We start from the raw sequence: 22,023 nt of genomic DNA on the forward strand, positions 1-22,023 counted from the left end.
TACCTCATATGCCCACTCACAGGAGAGCCACAACAGTCTATACAAGAGACTGCACGGATACATACAAACCATATAGTCCATATATGTTGTATCTTTTAGATAAATTTAACTGGAAATATACACAAAAATGCTCAGGAATTTAAGTAGATGTAAGAGTAGTAAGAATTTATTGAACCCTACTTACAAACAACAAAGTTCAGGGATACACATTGTGGTGCAACAGCTTAAGCCACTGCTTGGGATGCCCACATCCCATAGCAGGGTGTCTGGGATAGAATCCCGCCTGTTTCTGATCCAGCTTCCTGAATTGCACCTGGGAGACAACAGATCATGGCTCACGTACTTGGGTTCCTGCCACCCAGGTGGGGAACCCAGAAAGTTTCTAGCTACTGGCTTCAGCACGGCTCAACTCCAGCTTTGTGGTCATTTGGGGAGTGAACCAATGATTAAAGATATCTTCCTCTGTTGTTTTTTTTTAAATAAATAAATCTTTAAATTTCTTTTTCTTTTTTCAAGGCTTTAAGTACCACAATATCCTTATACCAAGTATCCCTATATTGAGCATAAACTCTAGTTCCAGTAAACAGGAAAACAGAGAGCTCTTTGCTCCTCTACGGAGCTACGTTTTAAAGATCCATTTGGTTTTCCTAGAGCTAGTTCCAAAAAACCAGGATTTTCAAAATAATTGGTAATAACTCTCCCTCTCCCCAGCCCACATCCTACCCATCAAAATGATGTATGTTCATTGGAGATTCTGCCGCCAAAATCAGTCTCCTTGGCTTACTCCCTACTCAGGCCTCCCACCTGGACACTGCCCCAACATAGATGTGATAAAGAGCACAACAGCTTATAAGCCCCAAGGGCATGTAATGGTATTCTCTCTCCCTTTGTAACTTCATTTATATTCTGCACCCAAATTACAAATTATTTTGTTAGAAACAATGCAGCTCCCTAGAAGCCTGGGAAAAGCAGCAGAATATGCCATAAGTGCTTAGACTGCTGCCACCCAAAGAAGAAGCTCCTGGCTTCTGGCTTTGGCCTGGCCCAGCCCTGGCCATTGTGGCTATCTAGGGAGTAAGCCAGTGGACAGAAGATCTTTCTCTTTCAGAATAAATAAATATATCTTTAAAAAGAAAAAGAATTCTCTTAAATGTTTTTGGGAAAAAGTGTCTCATTCTACTGAGTGATATCACAGATCATAAATTTTCCTGAGACAGTTATTTCTCAAATAGCAAATAAATAGAAACAAAAGTAGAAATGTCTTTTACAGCCAATTTGCTTAGCACTTTCAATAACCTGTGTAATCACTATTTAAATATAAAAGAACAACATTTCACCAATATTCTGGTTATAAGGCTGATCATATAAAATAAAAATTCACTTCCACGTATCACAATTATAATCATAAGAAAGAAAAATGAGTAGTTATTATATAACATCTCTTTTTTCTTAGCAACCTGACACAATATTTCCATTTTACCTATTAGGATACTTGTTCTAAGTGCAATCAGAATCAAAGTTTTTTGCTTTTCTTTAAATTTTTTCAATTAATCTTATCCCAATTAGTAATATTTTTAAAATAACTGTTTCAAGTGTTAGCTATGTATTTCCAACATACAGTAAAATAACAGGTACAGGAGTTGTGGTCTAGTAGTTAAGATGTCACTTGGGATGCCTACGTCCCATATCCCAGTGCCTGGGTCCGAGCTCTGCTCCTGATTCCAGCTTCCTGCCAATTGCCACCATGGGAGGCAGCAGGTGATGGCTCAAGTACTTGGGTTCTTGCCAACCTTGTCGGAGACCTGAATTGAGTTCCCAACTCCTAGCTTCAGCCCGGCCCATCCCCAGCCACTGCATGCATTTGGGGAGTGAACCAGCAGATGGGAGCTCTGTCTCTCTAGTAATAAAAATTTTCAAAATTAAAAAAAAAATAATAGATAACTATTAAACTTCTGAATGTTCATCTTAGGTTTGAAATCATTTCCTCTACCATCAGTAGTAACACATCATCCACAGCAAATAATCTGCCTACGTCTTGAATAATTCAAAGGTGGTATCTACAATGTGCACAAAGTGAGAATGTGAAAGTCTCCACATTTCACATACACCAGCAAGAAAAAATTATGAAACTCAGTACACAGGTTCACCTTACTTTTATTAGCAGAGCTTGGTGAGGATTAAAAAACACCAGCTTCCGATTGCTACTTCTGTTTTCTCTGTTTCTTAATTGGTCCACTTTTCTTCTGTCCTCTCTTCTTTTTAGTGAAGACAGCTTTTTCCCCAATAAACACACCTTTAGAATGTCTTTCTGCTTTTTTGGAAGCAAAGTTAAGTCCTTCTTTAGGTTTACCACCAGTCTTCAAAACTGGATTTGAATTTTTTGATTTTGAATTTAATTTTTCTTTATTAACAGAACGCATGACTCTGAGTTTTCTTCCCATTAGTTCAGAATTATTTAATTTCAGAGCAAGATGAACAGAATCTTTATTCTGCAATGAAAAAAATCAATACATTAGTTTCTACCAGAACTTCATCTGCAAAGAAATTAGTAACACTGGGACTTCAATGGATTAGAACAATTTTTAAGCCTGCATATAGAAACTTCTCCAATTTCCATACCCTGGAAGTCCAAGTGTGTCAGCAGCTGGGCTTGAAGTCTCCCTGACCATGTTCCTTACCAGCAGCACCTCAGGAAGCACACAAGCTACCATTCAAATGTTCAGATAAGCCACAATTCGAGGCTTCATTTGTTTCATTTTAAAACAGGGTCTCAACTAAGTAGATTAGTCAAATGCAGTATTTAAGCCAATACACCTCCTTCTCACAAATCATCTTTCTGCAAAAGCCCTGCTTTACTACTTGAGTGGAAGGCAGGGAACTCTCCATTATAGTCCCTGAGAAGTTGGACTACGTACTCTGAAGAGTTCTGTTTAGATCCAAATTCTATTACTTTCACACTCAAATCTAGAACCACTGATGCCAACAACCTCAATGGCCACGAAATCTGTGCTAAAGGACTTTACAAGCTTATTAGGTAATTGAGAATAGTAGAACAAATAGATCACTACAATATAGTAATGATGAAAACATAAGGCTTTGATGACCTTTCTAAAAAGCTGCCTGGCAGGAGTCTGAGAAATGGTCCCATCCCTTGACCTATGAATAGTCTAATGAGAACCTTTCCTAAAGAAGTAATCCAAAATACAGGCAAATATTTGAGGAAAAAACATAACTATTCCAATTTTACTATTATAAAGAAAAAGAGAACACTGCCAGTGTCCAACATCAGGGAAACAAAGTATAAATTACGTTGTATTACTCAGCAGAATCTGCTTGCAACAGAAAACCACATAAAGCAGGCTGCAAAATTTTATATTCGCAGATAGAACTGCAAAAAAGGTAGCATAGAAAAAAAAAGAAAATGTATTAATGAGTTGTTGCTGAGGGGAGAAAAAGTTAAGTGCCATCAGTCAGTGAGTATATTCTTTTGTTACATAATAATGTTATACATGAAATACTGGTTAATAATAAGTGAAAAATAACCAATTTTGTATACAGACTCAAATTTTCTCCTACATTAGTAAATGGCCAATTATTTTCTCCGTTTTATAAAATGTGGAGATTCAGAGATTTTTTTAATGTGCCACTTCTAAAACATTAGTAACATCAGTATCAAGAGAGAACAGTACAATTACAGCAACAGTAGTCTACTATGACATGGTATGAATTGAGTTTTTGAGTCAGAAACTGACAGTGAAAACAATGGCTCCAACTGAATGATGACACAGCAGTGACAATGAACAATTCTAAGGGCAGTGACAATGCATTAGTCTTCCATACCTCAAAGAGCACATAGCCAAACCCTTTGCCAATTCCTGTAATTTGGTCTCTCACAATCCTCACTGCCACAATATTTCCACAATCCAAAAAGTGTTCTTCTACTGCAGTTTCTTCAACTTCTAAAAACAAAGGCAGCCAAAAAATAAGTAAACACTTGGCATCTCTTTAGAAAGTTGGAAGTGTTTAACAATAAAGCAAGCTATACTTGGCCCCTCGAAAATAAGTCATTACATTGCCAGCTTTTCCAGGTTAGTCTAAAGCGCAACAGTAGTTATTTCTTAGCTTTCATTTCCCTATTACTTGTTTAATAACAGTATTTCCATTTATTTGTTTAGACAAACTTACTGTAAGGGAGGTTCCCCACAAACACTGATCTCTTGTCCCTCTGAAACACAAAGAGTATTAAAAAAAAAAAAAAAAAAAACTCATTAGAGCAGAAGATGGAAGTCATCCTAAAATGCCTCCTAACCTTTATTCTTAAATCTCAGATAGGTCAACCATCTCCTGATTTCACCACATATCTGGCCCTTGTTTTCTTGTTTCTTCTGTCTTCCTATCTGGACAGTGAGCAAGCACCAAAGGAGGAAGTGACTTTTCTTTCACAATTGCCACTGACACAGGGCAGCACTCAGCAAAGACTTACTATATTGGGGGCCAGCAAACTTTTCTGTAAAAGGTCAGACAGCAAGCATTTTAAGTATTGCGGACCACGTGGTCTCTGCAGCAACTACTCAGCTCTGCTGTTACAGCTCAAGAACAGCCCATAGATGCATAGATGATACAGAGATGAATAAGTATGGTTGTGTACCAATAAAACTTTATGCATACAACAGATAGCAGATGGGCTTAGCCCTCACACCATAGTTAGCTGTCCCTAGGTTAGGTCCTGAATCAAGTCAGGATTTTCATCCAGGTCACTGTCATTTCTGAATGAGACTGCTTTGAAACTAACAGACACATACTCCGGGTGAACTCATCCTTCACTGATTTCCAGCGATTTTTGTAAAACTGCAAATCTGTTCATATTACTCCCACAACTAAATGTCTGGAATATCTCCTGAACAAAACCCAGACTCCTCTGCGTGAAATACAGATCAGGCTTTCATGATTTAGCCTCTACCTATTTGTCCAACAGCAATTCTTACAACTTCCCCTTCACAGTCAACTCACTTAATAACCATACCAAGTTCCTGTCATTCCCTGAGCAAATTAAGCCTCTGTGCCCACCATTTATACTTTGTTTTACCAGATATCATCATCATTCTTTTTTTTGGCATACAGAATGCCTGCTCATCTTTCAAGACTGAGACCTGTTTTTCTGGAGTCCCTTCTTGTCTTTTTTCTCGTTGGCACGCTCCCAAGTGCCCTGGAGCTGACAAAGCAGTCTTCGCATCAATCACAGTATTTATCATGAAACAGGGGCACAATCTGTCCCTCTGCTCATGCCTTAGGTTTCGAGTTCCTGGAGAGCTGAGGCTGTTCTAGAACTGTATGCCTGAAAGAGCAGGTCCTCAACAGCTGTCTAATAGATTACTGAACTTTCTAGACCTCAGTCTGTAAAACACGGTGCTGGACTAGATGATCTAATGTACCTCGCAGGGTAACTGTCTAGGATTATTTGGTAAAGTAGGGGTGGGAGACATACTTCAAACATACTATATTTCTGAAACTACTATTATGTCCTTGTGTTGTTCTCAGCACCAACTTCCTGACCACAGACGGACAAAGGCTATTTCCTTCTGTCCTTTCCTCATATTCACACTACTAATTCCAATCCCTCCCAGGAAAAGCTCAGAAGAAACATCTCTCTACTAGACTCCAGTTAAATTCTTTAAACAAATCAAATATGACTTACAGATGAGGTCTCAGATGCAAGATCAACTCTAATACGAAATCCATCTGCAATGTGGGCCCCATTTCTGTATTATAAACATGAGAGGGGGATAGATTATTAAAAATGAGCACTGAATTACTAAAATACCTGCTTCAAAGTAAAGGTAAAACATATCAAATGTAACCACACATACTTATACAACAGTAATTCTGTACAAATCTCAGAAATAAAGTTACCTTTCCAATGCCTTTGTAGCAGCACTCTGGTCCTTAAATACAACATAAGCATTAATATTTTTCTGATCAGGATGAATTTTACGTCTATACCAAAAAAAAGAAGAAAATTTGTCAGCCTCAAAGTAATCAGAATAAATCCAGTTCATTTTCTACTCTCAATCAACACATGTGACAAGAATTCTTGAATGAAAATTTCATCTCCTTGGATATTTAGTAATAATTCAAAAAATAACACAAAATTCTTAGAGTGGCAGAAACATACCACACGTCTTCTGATGAGTCATCAATTTGAAAGATTAGGTGGGTCACGCATGAGATGCCCATGGGCACCAAGCCCTAAACAACACAAGGATCAGAAACCGACATCTTGGCTATAGCTATGTATCTGCCACATAGACAGATGTGAAAGTTAATTCCATTTTGCCTTCTAATTGTAAAATAAAACAGCCACATAGGAAAGTGCACAACCGTGTACATTTGGTGACTCAGCAGCAGGCTGAGACAGGGTCAGCCATGGTCCACGCAGCGCCCCTCCTGCCCTGCACAGGATAACACTATCACCACTTTAACAGGAACCACTTCCCTGAATAGCCACAGGTTTTATAGTGTCTATTCCTAGACACTAAACTTTGGTCTTGTCCATTTTTTGACCTGCGATGTCTTTTGAGTCCTGTTTAATGTACAGGATTCTCCCTTCTTTCTTCATCTAACTGTTTGACCCTGCAGCACTTCCCACAGCTTGGATTTTGCTGGCTACAAGCTCATACTGTAGTTCAACATGTACCTCAATTTCTGTATTTCTTGCAAATGGGCAACAGGATCCAAAGGTTTGATCAGATTTAGACTAGATACCTTTGTCATGACCAAAGGTAGGTGTGTGTTCTTTCACAGGGTGGAATGTTATCACTGGTTTTTACTTTTTCTAATGATGAATTCAGGCTTGCGAAATGGTGATACATTTTAGATGTGACAGTCAGCAAAATGGACCTAGTAATGACCACAGATCTTTTCTTGAAGTCATCAAACTATTGTTTTTGAAGTAACAAAAATAGTAATACTCAAACGAGTATCAGTAAGCAGAGTATTAGAAAATAGCGCTAATGACAGTCTTTAATAATAAATGACACTAATCCTGCCCATGTCAAAGCTCCTACACAGGCCCCAACTAAGCCAATGCCCACCTACCAGATGGGCCAGTGGAAGCACCTCATCTCCTCTGTGGACAACTTCACAAAGTTTGCATGAGGCTGCAAGCTCCTGCCTCAGGTGGCACTAGACAGTGTTAGGCATAAATGAAATAAACTGCAGCTTGGTCCCTGGCTCTTGGAGCTCAGAGAGATGCTCAGGTAGCAGTCAGGAAAAACAATCATCATCACAATGATAAATGATACTATTGATCAGTGTTAAATTGACAGACCCAAGTGTGCTTTACTTTTTTATTTGAGAGGCAGAGAGACAGAGAGACAATGAGAGTGAGTTAGCAAGAGAACGTACTCACATCTGCTGGGTCACTCCCCAAATGCTTCCAAAAGCCAAGGCTGAGCCAGGTTGAAGTCAAGAACTGGGAACTCAAACAAGGTCTCCCACATGGGTGACAGAGACCCCAACTATTTGAGTTGCCACCTGCTGCCTCCAAGGGTGCACATTATCAGGAAGCTGAAATGGGAGCCAGGGCTCAAACCCAAGCACTCTGATATGGGATGAGGGCATTCCAATCAGCAATTTAACCACTAGAAGCAAACAACTGCCCTGCCAGGATTGACTTACTGAATGCCTGATTCATACCAGGTACTGGACAGACAGGTTAAGTATCTCATCTCCAGTGTATGACATGGGTATTTGATTTTATGCACAAGAAAGCTTAGACTTAGAGGGGTAAATGACCATGATATAAGTTATCAATGGGGTGGCATTGTGTCATAGCAGGTAAAGCCACCACCTGCCAATGCCAGCATCCCATACAGGTGCCAATTCATGTCCTGGCAGCTCTACTTCTGATCCAGTTCCCTGCTAAGGGCCTGGGAAAAGCAGTGGAAGGTGGCCCAAGTCCTGCAAAAAATGCCACCAACAGGTACATGGCAGATTTTGATGGCCACACAAAGGATGGGCTGATGAGATACGGTGTCAGACACGTGACAAGCACACTCGAGACTTCTGCCTGAGGCTAGGTCAGGACGCTGCGGACCCTACTGCAGCCCCCCAACAGACTAAGCCAATTAACAAACAACAGCATTCTCTAAATTGGATCTTAAATAAAGAGAACATCTCATCTTTCAAAGACACTTTTTAAAAAGTTAACCACTTGGGACCAGCAATGTGCCGCTTGTGATCTAGCACCAGGTTTGAGACCTGGCTGTTCCACTTCTGATCCAGCTCTCTGATAATGCACCAGGGAAGGTAGCAGATGACCCTAGTGCTGTGGTCCCTGCCACCTATATGGGAGTTCCAGGTTACTGAAGTCAGCCTGGGTCAGCCCTGTCCTTTGTGGCCATTTGGGAAGTAATCCAGCAGATGGAAAATCTCCATCTCTTTTCTCTAACCTTGCTTTTCAACTTTAAAAGTAAAAAAAGTGGCCAGTACTGTGGTATAGAGCATTAAGCCAGTCTGCAGCGCTGGCATCCCATATAGACACCAGCTGGAGTCCTGGCAGATGCTCCACTTCTGATCCATCTCCCTGCTAATGCACCTGGGAAGGCAGCAGAAGATGGCCCAAGTTCTTGGCCCTGTATCCACAAGCTCCTGGCTCCTGGATTTGGATCAGCTTAGCTCCACCTCTTTGGGGAGTGAACCAGAGGATGGAAGGCCTCTCTCTATCTCTCTACCTTTCTGTAACTCTATCTTTCAAATAAACAAAATAAATCTTTAAAAAAATTTTAAAGAGCAGCTTTACTGGGCCGGCGCCACGGCTCAATAGGCTAATCCTCTGCCTGCAGTGCCAGCACACCAGGTTCTAGTCCCAGTTGCCCCTCTTCCAGGCCAGCTCTCTGCTGTGGCCCGGGAGTGCAGTGGAGGATGACCCAAGTGCTTGTGCCCTGCACCCACATGGGAGACCAGGAGAAGCACCTGGCTCCTGGCTTCGGATCAGCGCGGCAGCCACCGGAGGGTGAACCAATGGCAAAAGGAAGACCTTTCTCTCTCTCACTGTCCACTCTGCCTGTCAAAAAAAAAAAGCAGCTTTACTGTTGGTAAAGGTGTGGCAGCATAAATTCCGATCTCTACTGGACAGTATAACTGCAAATACAGTTTGACTAGATTTTAATCTGAAAGTTTACCCTACAAATAAATTAGCACATGTACAAAATCACCTCAGCACAGCTCATTCATTCACTCCAGCTTTACTTGTAATGGCCATAAGACTAGAAAAAAACTGCATGTCCATCAATGGAAAGTAAGTTAAAATAAGGTATACCTTGCACAATACTAAGATGCTCTGAAAAAGAACCACTTTTTTTTTTTAAACTTTTATTGAATAAATATAATTGCGAAAGTACAACTTTTGGATTATAGTGATTCTTCCCCCAACAACCACCCTCCCACCCGCAAACCATCTCATCTCCTACTCTGTCTCCCATCCCATTCTTTATTAATATTCAATTTCTAATTATCTTTAAATACAGAAGATCAACTTAGTATATACTAAGCAAAGATTTCAACAGTTTGTACCCACACAGAAACACAAAGTATAAAGTACTGTTTGAATACTATTTTACCATTAATTCGCATAGTACAACACATTAAGAACAGATATCCTACATGGCAAGCAAGTGCACAGTGACTCCTGTTGTTGATTTAACAATTGACACTCTTATCTATGACATCAGTAATCACCCCAGGCTCTTGTCACGAGCTGCCAAGGCTATGGAAGCCTCTTGAGTTCACCACCTCCAACCTTATTTAGACAAGGCCATAATCAAAGTGGAAGTTCTCTCCTCCCTTCAGAGAAAGGTACCTCCTCCTTTGATGATCCGTTAAAATAACCACTTTTACACTGAAACATCACATCAAGTGCAGAAAAGGTCTGGAGTAGTGCAGATGTCAAACGCTGCCCAGCGCCCAGCGAGAAGTTACACTGGGGGAAAGAACATGTGTGCCTATAGGTTTGCAAGCTGTTTCCAGAAGGTTACCTAAGACTCTAAAAACAGTTACTTGCCTGGGGCAGCGAACTGGCAGACAATAACAAAGGAGTAGAAAAGAAGCTTCATTGGGTATACTTTTCTACTTTTTGATTCTGAACCATCTGGTTCATTACTTAAATACATTGTAAATTTTTTAAAAAGGCAGAGGAAGAGAGGCTGATGACAATCACAGGTGCAAATTCCAATTTTCTGGCAAATCCCACCCAATCTGTTTAGTACTGCTCTTACATACACCTGTCAGAAGCTTGGTTTCTGTCAAAATATAGGCTCCTGGTTGTTAACCCTATAGAGAAATAGAAGTTTGTATGACTCGAAAAGAAGGGTGGGATCTTACCAAGTTTTCTATTCCCCACAACACCTAAACAACACCTTGCATACAGGAGGACCCTACATGTTTGGTTATCTCAACAGGTATTATTGTGGGAGGCAGTATATTATCAAGTGTTTACTACACATCTGGCATGGTGATGACAATGTGGGAAACCCAGCGAAGGCCTTATCTGCTAAATAACTCCAAATTAAGAATGAATGTATGAACGGAGGAGGTACTAAGAGGTCCAAGGGATGGTTACAATGCAATAGTTCGATGAAACAAGATTCCCAGAAGTGTCTCTAAGGCACATTAGCAATGGCCAGGGCTGGGCCAAGCCAAAGCCAGGAGCTTCATCCTGGTCTCTCCAGGTAGTAGAGGCCCAAGCACTTGGGCCATCTTCCGCTGCTTTCCCAGGTGCATTAGCAGAGAGCTGAATCAGAAGTAGAACAGCCAGGAGAGACGAATTATCATTTCTCAAGCACTCATATGACACCGGCATTATGGATAGCAGCTTAAATCTTTGTGCCACAACAGGGGGGCCCAATAAATAAATCTTAAAGGATGCTGACACCAATGGGAAGAGGAAGCAAGGAGAGCTGTCATCTCATTTTTCGCACTGGAGGAAAACAAACCCCAAAATTGGAATATGTCACACTACTAATCAGAGAACTGAAACTAGCTACAGGCTAATAGTAACCCCCAGGTGACCTGTAGAAGCAAACAGGAATCTTCTCTGGGAAAACCCAACCAGCTGACAGCAAGTATAAAGCAACACTGGTTTCTAAAACACTTTGATCTGACAGAAATTATAAGATAATCCTCAGAACTGATGAAATATGGTACTTATGATTTGTACTGGAAAATGTGGTCATAATGCTTTATGCTAGGGGCGGGCGCTGTGGTGTAGCAGGTAAGGCCGCCGCCTGCAGTGCCAGCATCCCACATGGGCGCTGGTTCGAGACCTGGCTGCTCGACTTCTGATCTAGCTCTCTGCTATGGCCTGGGAAAGCAGTGAAAGATGGACCAAGCTCCCGGCTCCTGAGCGGCACAGCTCTGGCCATTGCAGCCAGTTGGGAAGTGAACCAGCGGATGGAAGATCTCTCTCTCTCTCTCTCCCTCTCTAACTCTGAATTTTAAAACAAACTTTATATTCTCCAAACACTAAAATAATTTTCTTTGGCAATTTCTCAGAGTATTTTCCAGTACATAACTTGACAATACTTCCTGTGACTCTACAGCTTACATTTAGGTTTAAAGACAAACATCTGACAAATTTATAGGCTACTGAAAACACAAGAAAATGGTCAAGCATGTAGTATCAATCTATAAAGCTGTTAAGAAATGGTCTGAGTTTTTAACCAAAAGAGAAGAGTTTAAGATGACTTCCTTCCTCTAATTGTAAACTTACTTGATAGCCGCCAACTTTTTGGATAGAGTTTCCTCTGCTGGAATCTTAAGAGAAAAAAACATTATTAAAGAAAATTCAATACTTAAAATGTTGCTTCCAAATAGTTATATTCTACTTGAAGCCTGAACATCTAACTCAGGTATGTTGTGATTAAAAACAATTCTGGAGGGGGACAGCACTGTGGGCACTGTGACATGCTGTGTAGAACTGCCGCCTTCCACGCCAGCATCCCATACAGGCTCCAGTTGGAGTACTGCTGATCCACTTCCAATTCAACTCCCTGCTATTTTGCCTGGGAAGGCAGTGGAAGATGGTTCAAGTCCTCAAGCCCCTGGGCCTATGAGGGAGACTGGAAGAAGCTCCTGGCTCCCAACTTTGGTCTGGCCTAGTCCTGGCCATTGCAGCCATCTGGGGAGTGAAACAGCTTATGCAAGATTTCTCTCTCTCAGTCTCCCCCACTCTTTCTATAACTCTGCCTTTCAAATAAATAAATCTTTAAAAATAAAATTTTTAAAAATCATTCTAGAAAAATAACAAAATCAGAAATAATTCTGCTAACATTACATAAAAGGAACTTTGTATCTTAAGATAAAAATGTTGAAGGATAGCAGTCTACTCAGATTTAATAGGCGTTGATCACATAATATAATAATGCTTAGTTCATGCTCCAAGGAACACGGAAGCTGGTCCAGAATGCTGTTGGTGAAATCAGATTACTCACAATACACTGATTTTAAAAAATACTTCATCTGTCTATGCTGAAAGTATTAAGAACCGTTTGCATCAGTCATGTCACCCTTTCATACTGATGCCTAAACTGGGACTGCTTGATTCCGGAAGTGCTATTCAGCATTAACTTTTTCTGCCTATTCTATTGACAAACAAAATAAAAATCTTCTCAAAAAATACTGTTGGTCTTCGTAACAGGAATATCATTTTATTTTGTAGTCTCATTAACAAAGTCCAAGAGTCAGCAACAAATACTAAGAACAACTCTTAGGCTAGATTTAAGCCCACTGATCCAAAAAGTTAAAGTCAAGTGCTCCTTCATCTCACTAATAACAAGAAATTAATAACTTTGAGTTAAATGCAATACATTTTATGATTATAAAAATTTAAAGAGAGAGAAAACATACCAGAGAACGAAATCGTACAGACTCTATTGGCCCATACTCCTTAAAAAATGACTTCAGTTTCTAAAATAAAAAAATACATATATCCTTTATATACATATCTGTGTATGCATACATCTATACATATATTCAAATACATATATACTTTCAGAACATCAATTAAATGCTACAAAAAGGAATTAAATAAAACTGGTAACCTTTGTTTTTTTTTGGTAGGCAGAGTAGACAGTGAGAGAGAGAGACAGAGAGAAAGGTCTTCCTTTTCTGTTGGTTCACCCCCCAATGGCTGCTGCAGCCGGAGCACTGCACTGATCCGAAGGCAGGAGCCAGGTGCTTCTCCTGGTCTCCCATGCAGGTGCAGGGCCCAAGCACTTGGGCCACCCTCCACTGCACTCCTGGGCCACAGCAGGGAGCTGGCCTGGAAGAGGAGCAACCGGGACAGAATCCGGTGCCCCAACTAGGACTAGAACCCGGTATGCTGACGCCTCAGGTGGAGGATTAGCCTATTGAGCCGCGGCACCGGCCAAAACTGGTAACCTTTTATTGTCAGTTTTCATTGTAAGAATGTTTCAGAAAAAGCAAATGACTAAGCAAAAAATTTCACTGCAACTCACATAAAAAGAAACACAAGTGAAGTTCTTAACAGTAGCCACAGATGCACAATATTTTGCTCTTTCAATTTATTATCATCATTACCACATGTGAAAAATTAGGTTCAATTTGTATCTTCTACAGGTTCTCTCAACTTTCAGAATGGCTTAAACTAGAAATTAATTTTGGGCCAGCACCGTGGCTCAACAGGCTAATCCTTTGCCTAGCAGCGCCGGCACACCAAGTTCTAGTCCCGGTCGGGGTGCCGGATTCTGTCCCGGTTGCCCCTCTTCCAGGCCAGCTCTCTGCTATGGCCCTGGAGTGCAGTGGAGGATGGCCCAAGTGCTTGGGCCCTGCACCCCACGGGAGACCAGGATAAGCACCTGGCTCCTGCCCTCGGATTAGCGCGGAGTGCCAGCCGCAGTGTGCCAGCTGCAGTGGCCATCAGAGAGTGAACCAACGGCAAAGGAAGACCTTTCTCTCTGTATCTCTCACTGTCCACTCTGCCTGTCAAAAAAAAAAAAAAAAAAGAAAGAAATTAATTTTAAGATGTTTATGGCAATAACAAACTTTCCCCAACTATCCCTAACTAGACCACCAGCTTGAAAAGTTTTATACTTTATTGTTATGACTGATTTGAAAGGTACAGAATACTTATGTTTTACAGGTAGAACAATAATTTCTATAACCAATTCCAATTAAAGAATTCAAAGAATGCCTAGTATTTTTGCAAAGCATCATACCACCATGGCCCTCTTCCTTGGGCCCCTTACATACTGAAAGGAAGATCAAAAAACTAAGCTAACAAAGGAAAATGATGAACAAAATAATCACAAAACAAATGACAGGAGATATAAGGGTAAGGGAGAAAGGGAAAAATCAGTTTTTGGTACTGTTTTGTTATTAGGGAACTAGCATTTAAGTTGTCCTTCAAAGATGAGACAGTTTTTGACCCAAGGAATATCAACACAGTGATTACCTCAAGAACACACAAAAAGCATAGGGCATGTCTTTAGTTCAGTGAATCCCATATAATGGAAGAAACTTAGGATGTATTCATTCTTTTACACATGCCTCCACTATGCATGAAGAACTCCCTCTTAAGCATCAGGGATAGAGCAGTGTAAAGAGATTAACATCCCTGCACATGTAGAGTTTCTGTTCCAGTGACATGTAACAGATGATAAGGCTGAAAGAAAGAAACCAATAGGAGACCACTGCGATAGTCCAGTTATGATCTATGAAAGCCCAAAACAGGGCAGTTGACTACAGGAATAAAACGTAGGGGTAGGGGCTGGCCGGCACCGTGGCTCACTTGGTTAATCCTCCGCCTGTGGCGCCGGCATCCCATATGGGCGCTGGGTTCTAGTCCCCGTTGCTCCTCTTCCAGTCCAGCTCTCTGCTGTGGCCCAGGAGGGCAGTGGAGGATGGCCCAAGTGCTTGGGCCCTGCACCCGCATGGTAGACCAGGAAGAAGTACCTGGCTCCTGGCTTTGGATCAGCACAGTGCCGGCCATAGTGGCCATTTGGGGAGTGAACCAACGGAAGGAAGACCTTTCTCTCTGTCTCTCTCTCTCACTGTCTATAACTCCACCTGTCAAATAAATTTTAAAAAAAATTTTTTCATTAAAAAAAAAGTAGGGGTAGACTATTGGAATCAATCTATAAAATGATTTTTATAGTCATTTACAATGAAGTTAATGATTCATCAGTATAGGCTTATTTAATAAAGATTAAAGAAAGCTATTATTGTTTCAAAACTTTTACAATATATAAGCTTCAAACTCACCTTCTTATTACATGTGACAGGCAAATTTCCAACAAACACAGTTCTCTCATTCTTTAATTTCTCTTCCTCTTGGTTGATTTGGGTTTTCTTTCTTTGACTTACATCAAAGTTGTGATCTGCATCTTCAAGTAATTTTCTAGCTGCAACTTTAACTTTAGACTGAGAATTTTTTTCTTTCTGCCCTTGTTTTTGTTGACTTTCTTCTTCTAAATCAGCACTTGCTAGAGCGCTTTCCCTTTTTAAGGCAAGAACACAAGAAAATGAGAAGAGTCAGAGAAGTGAGCTCTAGTATTCGTCAAAATTCTACTCTTCTGACAAACTATTTCCCAACGACCTCTTTCCTAAATATACAGTACAACTCACATATACTAAGTGAACTTTTAAAGAAGAATTATCTAGGCCGGCGCCGTGGCTCAATAGGCTAATCCTCAGCCTGCGGCGCCGGCACATTGGGTTCTAGTCCCAGTCGGGGCACCGGATTCTGTCCTGGTTGCCCCTCTTCCAGGCCAGCTCTCTGCTATGGCCCGGGAGTGCAGTGGAGGATGGCCCAAGTCCTTGGGCCCTGCACCCGCATGGGAGACCAGGAGAAGCACCTGGCTCCTGCCTTCGGATCAGCGCAGTATGCCGGCTGCAGCGCGCCGGCCACGGCAGCCATTGGAGAGTGAACCAACGGCAAAAGGAAGACCTTTCTCTCTGTCTCTCTCTCTCACTGTCCACTCTGCCTGTCAAAAAAAAAAAAAAAAAAAAAAAAAAGAATTATCTAAAATGGGAATAGAATCTTTAGAAAAAAATTCTGTAATTCAAAACATAAATAAAGCTCAATTTCTGAAGACAAGCTGAAACTGCCAGCTAAGAGCAGAAACAAAAATTCACTTAAAGTTGGTTTAAAATTTAAAGCTGATTCACTTAAAGTTTTTGTAGATTAAGTTCACAACTCATCAATGACTGATTCCAATGATTGGTCTAGAACCTGATCCCTGGGGGCCAGCATTGTTGTACAGCAGGTTAAGCCACCACCTGTAACACCAGCAGACCACATCGGAGCACCAGTTCAAGTCGCGACTGCTCCATTTCCAATCCAGCTCCCTGCTAATGGGCTTCAGAAAGCAGAAGATGGCTCAAGTGGTTAGGCCACTGCCATCCACTCAGATGGGAGTTCTGGGCTTCTGGCTTCAGCCTGCATCAGCCAAAGCTATCATGGCCATTTGGGGAGTAAATCAGAGGATAGAAGATCCACTCCCATCCCCACTAGTCACTCCACTTTTCAAATAAATAAATCCTTCCTTAAAAAAGGTTCTTTGCTGGGGCCAGTGTTGTGGCATAGTGAGTAAAGCTGCCACCTGCAATGCCTGCATCCTATATGGGCACCAGTTGAAATCCTAGCTACTCCACTTCCAATCCACTTCCTGCTAATGTACCTGGTAAGATGGCCTAAGCACGTGGGCCCCTGCATCTACGTGGGATACCAGAAGAAGCTCCTGGCTCCTGGCTTCGGATAGGTGGAGTGAACCAGAGAATGGAAGATCTTTCTCTCTCTCTCTCTATCTGATGGAAGATCTCTCTCCCTCTCCCTCTGTACTCTGCCTTTCAAATAAATACATCTTTTAAAAAAGGAGTTACTATGCCTACAAAATACTCTAAGAAATGAATCTGGGCAAAAGAAGATTCCCTACTTATAACAATTCTGTAATAATTAAAGGAATGTTTATGAAAATTAAGTTTTTTTCTTTTTTAAAAGATTTGTTTATTTGAAAGGCAGTTACAGAGAGAAAGAAAAGGAAAGACAGAAAGTAAGGGTCTTCCATCTGCTGGTTTGCTCTCCAAATGGCTGCAATGGCTGGGACCGGGTCAGGTGGAAGCCAGGAGCTTCTTCGAGGTCTCCCACGTGGGTGCAGGGTCCCAAGAACTTGAGCCATCTTATTGCTGCTTTCCCAGGCACATTAGCAGAGAGCTAGATTGGAAGTGGAGCAGCCAGCACCTATACGGGATGCTGGCACTATAGATAGCAGCTTAACTTGCTATGCCACAGCGCCGGATCCAGTAAATTTTCTCTAAAATGTTTAACTGACATATAATACTAATGATTATATGTATTTATGGGATATAGTGTGACTTTCAATGCATGTATATAATGCATTATGATGAAATCAGGTATCTGGCATTTTTTTTTTTTTTAAGATTTATTTATTTATTTGAAAGTCAGAGTTACACAGAGAGAGAAGGAGAGGCGGAGAGAAAGAGAGGTCTTCCATCCACTGATTCACTCCCCAATTGGCCAAAATGGCCAGAGCTGCGCTGATCTGAAGCCAGGAGCTTCCTCTGGGTCTCCCACGTGGGTACAGGGGCCCAAGGACTTGGGCCATCTTTCACTGCTTTCCCAGGCATAGCAGAGAGCTGGATTAGAAGTGGAGCCGCCAGGACTCGAACCAGCATCCATATGGAATGCTGGCACTGCAGGCAGAGGCTTTACCTGCTATGCCACAGCACCGGCCCCAGGTATCTGGCATTTCTTTCAGATGTTTATCATTTCGTTGTGCTGGGAACATTCAAAATCTTTGTCTTGGCTATTTTAAAATATTCAATTCATTGCTGAATCAACCATAGTTATCCTTACTGTGCCTTAGAACACTAAAAGTTATTCCTCCTATCCAACTGCACCCCTTTATCCATTAATCCCCTCTCCAGTCCACCCTCTTTTCTAAAAATCTGAAGTGGAAAATACAATACAAAGTATTGGTACACATGGATAAGTAAGATCTGAGCATAAATTCAAAAAGAGAACTAAATGGGATTCCTCAAGAGTGAGGGAGAGTGATCAGTACAAAGAATTATGAAAATGACTGACTCATCAGCAAAGACTGGGTCCTGCTCAGTCCTAGGATCTGGGAATACAAACAGAAAGAGACTATAGGTGAAGTATAAAATGCTTGGGACCAGAAGTTACATGTTTCAATTTTTAGAATTTTGGAATAGATGCACAGACTTTCCTGGTTGAACATCGTTAATCTGAAATGCTCCAAAATCTAAACTCTCTAAGTGCAGGCATGTGCATCACATTTTGGATTTTCACATGAGTGGCTCAATCCGTTTTAAAAGGTTTTCAAAAGTTATTATGAAACAGGTAAAGTCCACAGTAAAACTGCAATGGCTGCAGTACATGACATGGGAACACAGAATAAACAAGACAGGTTTCTCAGAAGAGGAGAGTGGTGTCTGGCACACAGTCAGTCTGCAATGAATATTGACTATTAATAGTCTCCCATTACACACTCCACTAAAAGACGATGCACGTCTACTGTTTTGTTCACGATAATGTACAATGTGCATAATGGACCAAGCAGGAGAGAAAGGAAATGAAACGGTATGCTAAGGTGAGAAATGGGTCAACAAGGACATTCTATGTTATGCAAAAGTTCTTAGATTTTATCCAAAGAAGGGAGTCACTGAAAAGTTCAAGAGTACCTAAAAAAGATCATTTTTAGCCTAGCAGAAGATACTTAGGAATTAGAGATGGACACAACAGTACATATCTGAGAAAACAGACCAAAGAGAGCAGGGAAGGAGGTATAAAGAAAAGACAGATTAAACAGATAATTTATTTGAGAGAAAGAATGAATTAAAAACAGCATCATTAGAACTTAGCAGCTGATCAGTCAGGCAGAGAGAAGAAAGAATACAGGATAACTCCAGAACCACTGGATTAGGCAACCAGACTGGGGTACCATTCGCACAGAGGAATGGGCTGCTAAGGATGATGATCTCAGCCTGAAGCATTAATTTGAGGTGCCTATGAAACATACTGGCGTAAGGGAATACATTTACACACAGGTCTAGAAATCAGGGGAAAGATGAGAGGAGGCCCCCAATAAAGGCTGAAAAAAAGGTTAAGAGAAACAAGAAACCTCAGGGAAAATCAACATTTAAGGTCAGAAGATAAGCTACCCACTTAACACTGAGAAGTGACAAACGGAGAACCACAAGAGACTGTTTCCAGAAAAGCCAAACGCTTCAGCTAGAAAACCAGCTGAGTGACATACAAGAGAGGACTCCCAAGACAAGGGCTGTATGCACTGTCCTTAAATAAGGCAATTAGATCAGAGCGTCCATTTCAGAGGTATGGTCATGGCACAGACACAAAAAACACCACCAGGCTGCAAATGTGTAGAAGAGTGAATAAAAGAGAGATCAAAAGAATACACTACTGTTTACTAAAGCTTGCCTATGTTGAAGGGAAGGCTTGAGGGAATGGTAGCAAACAGACACAAGACTACCGACATTGTTGTTCAGATTTACATGGTGAAAACAACAACACTATAGGAAAGAGAAAATGGATGGATCTGACGGCACAATCCCTAAGGAGGCCGAGCAGGTAGGCAGTGTACATAGTTCATCCAGGTAAGAGGGAAGGCAGCCTTCTCCGGAAGACGAACAGAGGTTGTGCACAGACAGATGCATGGAGTGTAAGGAGGCAGACACAAAGGAGGCGTAGTTCACAACTGTTAGCAATTAACAGCTTCCAGAAAAGGTAAAAAGGTCCCCTACTGAAAGATAAGACAAAAAGCGGGAAAGAATACATAGGACCTTAAGAGGAGCAAAAAAGAATAAGGAGAGTTAACAAGAAACACATTTAATGGGAGCAACCGGGTCTCTAGGTTGAAGAAAACCAAGTTCATCTTTTACATACATGTCGAACTATTTAAACATGAAACACATCATAGTTTTGATTCCAAATAATAAGGGGGAGTGAATGTGTTAAAAATGAAACACTGCTCAAGTATTAGCAACTGCTGATCACGGACTCTTTTGTCTGTTAAGAGATTTTCCATAAATAGAATTTGCCCTTTGAAGAAAACAATTAGAAACATGAAATAAGAAAAAAAAATTTTAAGAGGAAGACTGCAGGTACAGGAATTTTCTGTTCCTACTAACCAATTTCTTTAACATAAACTAAGAGAATTTTACCAACCTGTTTGCTAAATTTTTGTCTGCCTCGGAGAGTTTCTTCTTCGCTTTTACTTTTTTTGCACCTTCTTGCAAAAACGGTCTTTGAGTCTGGAGTGTACTTTCTTCCTCCTCATCCCGTTTCCTTTTTTTGGCGGTTTCCTTACAAAAGTGTAAAGTTATTTTTGAGACCTCATTCTTTTCAAAGTCTGACCCTACAGGAAAAATTTACCGATCTTTCCAAATTAGCATCTCTTCCCTCTCAATGGTACGTCTATTAAGAAAAGTTTACTTACAATCAATCCCACTTAACCCACGTTAAAACTCTTGCTCAGCATGCCAAGCCGCTTGTCTCAAAGTCGTTCTAACCGGCCATTCGGAACAAACCCAGGGACTTACTTTGGGCACGGGCACGTACACGGGTTGAACTTGCGGCTCCAAAGAGCTAAAAAGAGACGCCAGCCGACCTGTACCGCCTCTGGAGGGGCGCTTGCCGTGGGCTAAGCTACCGGCCACTTGTCCAACCAGGTAGTCTCCGGTCAGATGCCCGCCGACGCCGCCGTCCAGCTTCTCTCTAGAAACGGACGCCACAAACTCAGTTATGCCGCGCCCGACCGCTTCTCCGCCCGAGCGAACACACGTCCTTCCCCAGCTACAGCGGCCGCGCGCCACTCACCCAGGCTCGGCACTTCTCTTCTTCTTTTTGTTCTTCCCTTCCAAAGCCATACTTAATCCAAGCCCTCCAAGCCAACAACACGTGAAACATCACTTCCGGGTTGTGGCCACTTCCTGCCCGGGCCACGCCCCTTCCGCTCGTGCTTTGGCGCGGGGACGCATGGGAGCGAGTTTGTGTCCCTACTGGTTGACTTCCGCGCGCTGTCCGCGACGCCTAATCTTGGGCGTGAAAAAATTCTTCCGATAGCAGTTGAGGCCTGAAGTGTGAATAACAGCAGGTCTGGGAGTGAGGTGTCAGTCCAAGCAGAGAGGAAAACACCCGTGACATCCGAATTGTTGAAGAGTTGGTATGTAGGTTTGACAAGAAGTGAGATTACAGGGGTATATTTAACGAAGTATCAATTTTTGAATTCGTGTGAAGGGTACACAGGAATTCTTAAACTCTTCTTGCAACGTTGGTGAAGTTGTTGACGTTATTTCAAAATAAAGTTAGAAACAAATACTTGGAGAGCCCAGCTTTAACAGAACACCTCTATAGACTGTCAAACTATTATTATTATTACTATTATTATTATTAGAAAGGCAGCGTTTAGAGAGAGAGAGAAAGAGATTCCATCTGCTGGTTCACTCCCCAAATGGCCGCAGTGGCCAGGGCTGGGCCAGGCCAAAGCCAGGAGCCCAGAGCTTCTTCCGGGTCTCCCACGTGGGTCCCAAACACTTGGACCATCTTCCACTGCTTTCCCAGGCACATTAGCAGGAAGCTGGATCTGAAGAGGAACAGCCAGGACAGGAACAGGTGCCCCAGGGTCACAGACAGTGGCTTTATCCATTGTACCATTATCCCATGCCCTGTTCAAATGCTTTTAATGCCGCTCTGCGTTTTTGCCAGGAAAGAGAGACACTTGGCACTCGAAATTCTATGCTGTTTTCTAAGCCTGGCTTCTCAAACTTACCTCGCTGCCTTGTACTTCCTATAACTGTTTTTTGCATTCGTGTAATTTACACATTCCTTATAGACCTAACAGCTAAGGATAAGGCTATATATACTTTGTTCATTCTCTATGCTGTAACAGTACCTGTGAATATCTGTTGCATTGACTTTGATAGTTTGTATGGTAAAATAGGATT

The 22,023-nt window shown here is 41.6% G+C and overlaps 1 protein-coding gene across 1 annotated transcript; it reads right to left on the bottom strand.

Moving 5' to 3' along the window:
* Positions 1-2,138: 2,138 nt before the first annotated feature.
* RBM34 (RNA binding motif protein 34) lies at positions 2,139-21,021 on the bottom strand. Its single transcript, XM_062210636.1, has 11 exons — positions 20,897-21,021; positions 20,620-20,794; positions 20,246-20,382; positions 15,280-15,514; positions 12,904-12,963; positions 11,768-11,811; positions 5,911-5,994; positions 5,696-5,759; positions 4,186-4,225; positions 3,841-3,959; positions 2,139-2,489 (listed from the first exon to the last, which is right to left on the bottom strand). Exons 1-11 carry the CDS (start codon positions 20,944-20,946, stop codon positions 2,202-2,204), a joined length of 1,296 nt encoding a protein of 431 aa, XP_062066620.1. The 5' UTR covers positions 20,947-21,021; the 3' UTR covers positions 2,139-2,201.
* Between the last annotated feature and the right edge of the window lie 1,002 nt (positions 21,022-22,023).

The sequence above is a fragment of the Lepus europaeus genome, chromosome 14 (genome assembly GCF_033115175.1).
Source record: "Lepus europaeus isolate LE1 chromosome 14, mLepTim1.pri, whole genome shotgun sequence".
Classification (NCBI taxonomy): Eukaryota; Metazoa; Chordata; class Mammalia; order Lagomorpha; family Leporidae; genus Lepus; species Lepus europaeus.